We start from the raw sequence: 9,199 nt of genomic DNA, 5'->3' as shown, positions 1-9,199 counted from the left end.
TACTCTTAGCTTCCCTTGGAATCCGCGTCTGGAACAATGCCCTTCCATTTCTCCACATCTATTTTACCAGATGTTGATCTAACTTTATATAGGTTGGGGTCATTATTGGTCCCCTCCAACGTGGAAAAGTCACTAGTGGTCCCTATTTGAGTAGAACAAAAGCCCTCCATCACACAGTGTAGCACCTCGAGGTTCGATTAGTGCAATGCTCTCTACATGGGGCTGTATCTCAGGATGTAGTTTTTAGTGCTCAAATGACAGTCCTTTCATGTGAAACCCCAATTCTTTTTTTGTTTGTTTGTTTCATTTTCTTCCATCTTAGCAATATTGTTCTGAGAGGAACAGAATTTGATCTTGTGATTTTTGCTAAATATTTGGGAGTCAGAAATCCATTTTGATCAATTGAGAATTATTAAGGGAACAATTTAGGTAAAGGTGTGAGGAGACGGATCTACTGTACCCAGAGAGAGAGGGCATTTTGGGAAGGATTGCTCTAACCATTAACCAAGCATGGGCTCATCTATCTTCCATCTTGGAGTGTCTTAGTATTTTCCCCACCCCAAGATTATTGCAAGGAGGTGAAGGAGGACACTGCACAAATCCACCCTATATTCACACCTGGATTCTCTTTTTATGGCCATAATATTTCATTTAAAAATACATATCAGTCTAGTAAATTGGATGTCATACACATCACTATAACAACAATACACATTTGAATATGAACAGGCAGCATTTCTACTTAATAACCAGTGAGATCAGCCTTTTACAGTGAATTTCTAGCAATTATTGAACCATGGAAACATGGCGTAGAACAGTGATTTTCAACCTTTTTTGAGCTGCGGCACATTTTTTACATTTACAAAATCCTGGGGCACACCACCAACCAAAATGACACAAAATGACACTCTAAGACACTCTCCTCTCTTTTTCCATCCCTGTCTCCTCCCCACCCTTGTGTGTGTGTGTGTGTATACACACTCTTGAACCATTTCCAAAAACAGGTGAGGGCTGGGTTTTTCTCTCTCTTATTCTTTGGGTGTTTTTTATCATATGCTTTAAATCAAGAGTCACTTCTCTCTCTCTCTTTTGTTTCTCTCTCTTTCCTCTCATTCTCTGTCTCAATCATTTTCTCATTTCTCTTTTTTCCTCCCCTTTTTGCTCATTTCTCTCTCTTTCTCCCTTCCTCTCCTTTTCTCTCTCTCTCTCTCTTGCTTTCTTTCTCTCTCTTGCCTTCTTTCTCTCTCACTCTTACTTTCTCTCTCTTTCTCTCTTTTCTTTCTCTTGCTTTCTCTCTCTCACTCTCTTTCTCTCTCTCTTGCTTTCTTTCTCTCTCTTTCTCTCTCTCTTTCTTTCTCTCTCTCTTTCTCACTCTCACTCTCTCAGCAAAAAGTTGCGAGACCGGAACCTGAGCTTTCTTCTTCGCGGCAGACCATGACCAGACCATGTCTCGCGGCACACTAGTGTGCCACGGCACACTGGTTGAAAAACACTGGCGTAGAAAATCCTCTTGGATATTCCTTAAGCTTAGTTCTTTTTGCCTTTCAAAGTAGGGTCCAAAACAACTTTTAGACCATGTAAAATCAGAGAAGCATTTTTTTCTGGTTTATTGTGACATTGGTTTGAAACCACTAGGTGAGATTTGAAGTGTCATCAACATATAGATAACCCTGAGGAAAAAGTTGATATCTTGGACTGTCACTTGGGCTGGCTTCGTTTTGGGCTGAACGAGTAGGAACAAGCAAAGCTAATTTGGAGCTGCTATTGATGAAGAGATAGCTTGGCCCAGATTTAGATTTCAAATTGTTCTAGAAAAAAATTACAGGTTTCTTGGAAATGCTTCTTTGTTTCCAGAATTTTGAGTGGCAGCGGTAGAAAGGAATTCTTCCGAGTGCATCAGCTGTAACGTTTTCCTTTAACATTCCTCTATACTTTAGTCACCATGACTGGACTACTGCAGTGAGATCTACATAGGGCTACCCTTTCAAAGAATCCAGGAGCTTCTATTGATGCGAAAAGTTGCAGTTAGGAGTATTGATTGGGGCGGAGTACCTCTTAAGCGGGGTACTGCTTAAAAAAATAAAGGGAACACTCAAATAATACATCCTAGATCTGAATGAATGAAATATTCTCATTAAATACTTTGTTCTGTGAAAAGTTGAATGTGTACAACAGCATGTGAAACTGATTGTCCATCAGTGTGGCTTCCTAAGTGGGCAGTTTGATTTCACAGAAGTTTGATTTATTTGGAGTTATATTGTATTGTTCCCTTTATTTATTTATTTTAGCAGTACCGGTATATATCCTTGTCACTGGAATATCTCTGCATTGCTTTTCTGACAGTTTTAATGTATTAACCTGTAAAAGCTTCTATGGCTGATCTCGGTTATCTGACTGGTTTCCCATGTTCTATGACCTGGTCTGTTATTCACTCCAGTAGACAATCTTGTTTTCCAGTTGCCCACTGACCCAGGGATGGCATTCTGGCAGATGAATGCATATCCACCCACCCGCTTAACTTCTGGGAGGATTGCCAAAGTTGTTTTAAAAATTACGTGGTTGTGTGTTTTTTTAAAAAAAATGCGGGTCTGTGTTTGTTAAAAGGGCTGATTCATTGATTCTGTTGTTTAATGAACTATTCTGTAGTATTCGTGGTGTTGCATTTTGTTCTTACTAGGGGATTGTTTGGTATCTCATCTGTGGTCTTCATCTGGATGGCTTTCCCTTGCTGAAGCAGTGCGGGTGTTGAACAAAAGCTGCCGGGCGGGGTGCATCTCCACAGCTCCCGTCTTGGCCATCCAGCAACTTCCCTCGCCCCACGCTCGCGTCCCTAAAATTCCCGTTTTCTCCTTACGAACCGCCCCATCCTTCCTTGGCTCCGCCCCGTCTCGAATTTCAAGGCTTGCGCGCAACGCTGAGAAAAGGCAGCGACTCGCTTGGCGAAGCCGCCGAAGAGCCGCTTCTTCCTCCCCTCCTTCGGCCCTCCCTCTCCGCGATGGGACGTCCCAGGGGCGGCCGCCGGCCAGGGCGGGGAGATCTGCTGGGAGTGGGGTGTGGATGGCGGGGGAGCCGCCTTCCCTTCTGCCTCCGGCTGCCAGGGGAGCGGGCTGGGGGAACGGAGCACGGCGGCAGCTGCAGCGCCCGAGAACAGAGCCGTCTGGCCAAAGCGTCGTCGAGCCGGGGCGCACGGCGGCGACAGGTGGTGGTCTTGCTTTAGGACGGCTACTCAAAAATCCCACCTCTCCAGCCGAGAGGACCACAACTTGGGCTGCCTAGAGCTGCGTCACCCGACCGGTGTAAACAAGCGCCACGGTTCTACCACTCCCCTCGCATTTGGTCACTTCGGTGATCGGCCGGCTCCTCCGCAGGCGGCTGCGGCTGACAGGATCGCACTAGACGCCGCCGTCCAGTAGACGCCGAGCGAGTTTCCTCGAGGGATGGAAGGCACCCACCTGAGGATGACACCTGGCGGGAACTGAGCTTGACCCGGTCTGAAGAGAGGCAGGGTCCGGAGATATCCGGATTTACTCCGGGAGCGAAAAGGGGAGCAGAAGGGATTGGTCGGAAGCCAAGAGAAGGCGGGGAAAAGGAGGCGGAGAGACAGAGACCGGGAACGATCCCTCAGCATCCCGCTTCTGGCAGGAGACACTGCCGATTCGAGATCTGAAGTTTGGGAGCGAAGCCGAGAAGGGCGAGGCGCAATCCCGTCTCCGAGGCGCGTCTTCAGTCCCGCCGCCAGGATGATCTCCAATCCGGAGAAATCCTAAATGTTTCCGGGAAGACAAGCCTAGTCTGTGGCTGCGTTGGGAGGGCGCCTATTAGACTCCTGACTCCCGAGGAAAAGACTCCAGGTGCGCCGACTGCTATTGGGAGAAAGCAGCCTCCGACGGTCTATAAACCCAGAGAAGAAGCATAGTTCCAACGGCGAAACCATCCTGGACAGCGAAATCAGGTCCCCCGGGGCCCGCGGCAAACCGAGACATTGCCCACTGATCCATCTGACCTCTTGATTCCTCCTCCGGCACCCGTGACTTTTCGGAAAAGGTTTGCAGCGCCAATTGCCAGCTCTAGCTGTCAGTTGGGATCCTGGCTGTTCCCACACCCTCCAGCTGTGGGGCAGCCTTGATGCCCAGAGCAGGAGTGACACTGTCCAGAGATGCCCTGGGAAGTCGTTGGTTTCCTGCTGTTGCTCTTTCAACCGTCCTGGACTCTGCAGAAAGCAGGTAAGTGAACTGGGGGGGGCAAAGTTGTGAAAGGGGTCCATAAGACCCAAAACTTAAAACTTGGGAGGTGGGACAAAGAGCCTGACTTGGTCATTGATGAGAAGCAGACATCCAGACTTGCCCATCTCTGCTTCCCTGAACCAGTGTTACCCAGGCAATTCGGACTACAATACCTATCAACCCCAATCCCATTGCCCACCCTTTCTATGCAGTCCCTAGCAGCATCGTGGGAGTTCAAGATCACAAGATCGAGTACTTGGTTGATGGAGAGCTGAGCAAACATGCCCTCTAGCTCACCTGTAGGTGGCATTCACACATCGTTATCTCAATTAAAGATCTATTAGCAGCATTTGCAATGGTGGCTTGGTTTCGAACTTGGTTTGTCCGGTCATGGCTTACAGGGCTGTGAGAACGTTGCTGTGCTAATACAGTACAAAAGCCCCAAACTGGGACCATTCCGGGACCAAGTTGTTGTGTGAAACTGCATCTATTTATTCCACGTGTGCCTGTGGTGGTGGTGGTGGTGGTGGTTGTGAGAGTGTTGAGCCACATGACATTGTTGAGATGCTGAAAGTGGCAGCTGGACAGAGCAGAGATCGGAAAGACAAGAAGGAGAGCCACTTAAGTAGTGTCAATAGACTTTGGCCTGGGAAGACCCTCCTGCCTGCTTCGCTTGGTGCCTCTGCTTGGCCCGAAGAGCCCTTGGCCTCAGAAGCACCCCGTCTGGACCACCTGTCTTGCCCGACTGCAGACAGATGAGCCTCGCCAATATCTCCCTCACCCTGGCAGACCAGACAGCTGCTGGACCACAAACGACAGCTCGGATGCTGGGATGGGAGGGAGAATACCCTGGCAGAGATCCTGCCTTTCCCCTCCCCTTCCCTGCAGTCCTTCTGAGCCTGGAGCATCCTTTGCCCCTCCAGATGTGCTTGACTGTGAAAGGGGAACTCCAGGTGGCTGGGGAGGATTCGGCTAGACTATTATTGAGAAAATACTGTGATAGCAAGAGAGGATGACCTTCACTTACACTTACACCCCCAAACATTCCCATGCCACTATAATGATAGCAGCTTCAAAGATGTTTTCCCCAGTTCTTCCTTTTTCTCCTCCCCAAACAAGCTCTTTAAGTTATTTGCAAAATTTTGCAAACTTAAATGCAAAAAGTATTTTGGTACGGCAAAGCTTGGAGTGGGGGCTGGCTGTAAGATTATCAGTGGGAATGGCTTGCTGTCTGTTGATCCTGGGTGTTATTAAGGTTTCTTCGGCAAGGAGAAACTGGGGAGTTTGTGATCTTGATGAGATGTCAGGCTTTTGTTTTCAGCACTCACAGCACCGAAGGAAGAATGAGGGGACAGGACGCTGCCCCAAAGGGTCTATAAGGAAGGAAAACTGGAGAGAGATGGAGAAGAGCCGAAGTCCAGCGCTGGGAAATCAGCTCCATGTTATTAGCTTTAGTCAGGACTGCTTTACACAGGCTGGTGACTTTTGGGATATGTTGTATTACAGCTCCCATTAGTCCCAAGCAATTGGCATGCCGGCTTGGGATGATGGGGGTTGTAGTCTTAAACTCTCAGGGGAAAAGAACTCCAGATTAGGGAAAGCTGAAATTGGATGCAAGGAACTGCAGAGAGTTCCAACGGTATGGTGGATTAATTAAAGCAATTAAATGGGAGGAAGAGCCTAGCGAAAGGTGTATTTGTATCCATCATCACTACTAGAGTCAGTTTGGTGTAGTGGTTAAGACTCCAGGCTAAAAACAAGGAGACTGAACTGTGTGCCTTCTGGCCACTCTCTCTCTCTCAGCCCAACCCACCTCAGGTTGTGGTTGTGGCAGCTGTGGTTGTAAAATAGGAGAAGGAAGTAGTATTAGGTTTATTCCCCACCATGAGTTATTTATAAAAATCATCAAGGCAGGATGTAAATAAATAAAACAAAATCGCTACCACTGTTGCCATTTAAGTGGGAAATCTGAACCTTGATACTGGAAAGACCTAATCGGGATTGTGCCGATACATTTTTGTACATATTCAGCATACATTCCAGAGTGAACTTCTCTTTTGGAAGGGATTGTGGCAGCGTGCTAAAGTACCTGCTTGGCATGCTGGAGGCTGAATTCGATTGGGGGGAAAAAAAATCCAATTATAGCAGGTGAAGGAAAGCCTCTCTGGAGATGGCCTTCTGGCAGAGCAGGCTATCCCAGCCTCGGAGGGCCAGTTCATCTCCGCATGAGACGGCTTCATATATTCACAACCCAGCCAATATAGATATGTTCTGGGCTGAAGACCAAATAACAAATGCTGTCCAGGTATGCAGGAAGAAGACGTTTCTATTCTACACCTCCTTTCATTGTATCTCCCAGGGAGAGAGAAAGATGTCTGGCTCCTTTCCCAGCCAGGCAAGGACTTATATCACGGAGCTGGATATTAATCCTTGAGATCTGACAGTTACTAGGGCGGCCAATATTCTCCCCCTTTTCCTCCCCTCCCCAAACATACCTTGGCTGTCCTTCAGTGCCTTTAATGTAATACTGTACTTCCCCATATCTCTATTTATTTCCTCTGTTTGGGGACTTTTTTGTTCTTGTTCTCTTTCATGGACAGGCAGTGGGGGAACTCTTTGGTGGCATGGTGGGTGTGCTTGATGGGGGCCATTATTCGGAGAGGTTCAGAATAGGGGCTTCTAAGATGGTTGAGGAAGGGAAGACTTATCCAAGAAGATGAACAGCTCCTCCATTTTTCTCCTTCCCAGTTTGGGCCTCCTTCAGAGTGGTTGGATGTCACTAGGGAAATGTGTGTCTTCAGAAGCACAGAAAACAATCAAAGACAGATGCCAAAATCAACATCAGCATCAGGAGTGGAAAGGATGGTGTGTCACTAGGGTGGGCTACTGCCCGAACGGTGGGAACGCAGTGGGGTAGCGAAAATGGAGCTCCACCCCAGAGCACCCAATTTGCAATGAAAGGTGCTGAAAGAAAATGCAGGACGTCCTGCATAAGCCATACCCACAGTGTGGTAGTAAACATTTTGGTAGCCCTTCACTGTGTGTCACAAAGAGAAGTGAGATTCAGTCTTCCAGTTTTGCAAACTCCATTCCCTGGCTCCACCCACTATTTGTTTTTGGGCTCCGCCCACTCGTCTTTGGGCCCTTTGGGTACCAACCCACTTTTATTTTGCCTCCCCCCGACATCACCCTCAATATTTCTCTACTCATTAGTCATTGTTCAGTTTAGCAGGTCATGTGAATGCAGCCACCATAGCTTTTTTGTTGACTTGACTAAATCCAGAGCGCAGTCACTAAATGGTTTGGGAACATCCATTCATTCTCTTAGAGCTTCTCTTAATTTGTTGTTAAAAGAACATGATGGGGAGTAAAGACATTCAGCTTGTTGGGGCTTTTTTTTGGAGGGGAGGGGGCCACATTTAATTTACCCAGAATTTATCTGTTGGAGAAAGAAGGCTTTACCATTCATGTGATCCAACTTTTTCTGATACCTCCTCTGCTGTTTACGCTCTCTTACGTTGACATGTTCAGGGTAAAACAGCAATTCAGCAGATAAACTATGAATACCCCCCTCAGAGAGGGTCCGCAACTTGGGCGTCCTCCTCGATCCACAGTTCACATTAGAACAACACCTTTCAGCTGTGGCGAGGGGGGCGTTTGCCCAGGTTCGCCTGGTGCACCAGTTGCGGCCCTATCTGGACTGGGACTCATTGCTCACAGTCACTCATGCCCTCATCACCTCGAGGTTCGACTACTGTAATGCTCTCTACATGGGGCTACCTTTGAAAAGTGTTCGGAAACTTCAGATCGTGCAAAATGCAGCTGCGAGAGCAGTCATGGGCCTACCTAGGTATGCCCATGTTTCACCATCACTCCGCAGTCTGCATTGGCTGCCGATCAATTTCCGGTCACAATTCAAAGTGTTGGTTATGACCTTTAAAGCCCTTCATGGCATCGGACCAGAATATCTCCGAGACCGCCTCCTGCCGCACGAATCCCAGCGACCGATTAGGTCCCACAGAGTGGGCCTTCTCCGGGTCCCGTCAACTAAACAATGTCGGTTGGCGGGCCCCAGGGGAAGAGCCTTCTCTGTGGCGGCACCGGCCCTCTGGAACCAACTCCCCCCGGAGATTAGAACTGCCCCTACTCTTCCTGCCTTCCGTAAACTCCTTAAAACCCACCTTTGCCGTCAGGCATGGGGGAACTGAACATCTCCCCCTGGGCACGTTTAATTTATGCATGGTATGTCTGTGTGTGTGTCTGTTAGCATATGGGGTTTTTAAATATTTAAATATTTTAAATTTGTCTGATTGCTTATGATTTGTTTTTACATGTTGTGAGCCGCCCCGAGTCTTCGGAGAGGGGCGGCATACAAATCTAAGTAATAAATAAATAAATAAGTAATAAATACCTGCACTGGATCGTGTAAGATTCACCTGTTGAACCTCTGCCCTTTAGTGCAGTGAGCAAAGGTGGAGTTATTAGTGTTGACAACTCTGATGGTTGCAGATCATGAAATGCTCCATTTTCTCTTTTGTTGTTTTGCTTGAATCAATTATAATTTCTTTCTATTTCTTTTGCAACAGGAAATGCCAGTTAGTCTCTTTCAGAGTAGCTACTCTCTGTTTTTTCTACGTTCCGAACAATAAGACAGAAAAAGCCAGTTTTGAAGCTTCGGGTTCCATAAGGGGGCACTGTGATCACAGAGGCAGTTAGACACGTTCGCTTTCCTTTGGTTCCAGACAATTTTCAGAATTTTCCTATGCTATTTTGATTATATATATAAAAAATCTCCTGGGTATGATCTTTAATAATGCCGCTGCAATTCTCACCGTCCCTGAAAATATAGTTTGCCTTAATTACCTGCTGAATTTCATTTTGGAAACCTGTTCAAAGATGAGATTCAGGAAGGGAGAGACAAAAAAACCCACAACAACAATAAGGCAATTTTCCAGTTTTGTGGAATGCGGAGTAGT

At 47.1% G+C, this 9,199-nt stretch overlaps 1 protein-coding gene across 3 annotated transcripts in view; it reads left to right on the top strand.

The window, feature by feature from the left end:
• Positions 1–3,535: 3,535 nt before the first annotated feature.
• The window catches only part of LOC139154341 (kremen protein 2-like), a 66,624-nt gene continuing 60,960 nt past the window's right edge, over positions 3,536–9,199 (top strand). Inside the window, exon 1 of one of the 3 annotated variants that reach the window (XR_011556895.1) lies at positions 3,536–4,223. Coding sequence is in view for 1 of the 3 variants with exons in the window: in XM_070728801.1 (XP_070584902.1) it covers positions 4,157–4,223 (67 nt within the window). In the remaining 2 variants the exon portion in view is untranslated. The remainder of the gene's footprint in view (positions 4,224–9,199) is intronic. The other 2 variants (XM_070728801.1, XR_011556896.1) reach the window with 2 other exon arrangements.

The sequence above is a fragment of the Erythrolamprus reginae genome, chromosome Z (assembly GCF_031021105.1).
Source record: "Erythrolamprus reginae isolate rEryReg1 chromosome Z, rEryReg1.hap1, whole genome shotgun sequence".
Taxonomy (NCBI): Eukaryota; Metazoa; Chordata; class Lepidosauria; order Squamata; family Dipsadidae; genus Erythrolamprus; species Erythrolamprus reginae.
Note: the sequence above shows the minus strand (reverse complement) of the source record. Positions and strands in the feature narration are given on the sequence as shown.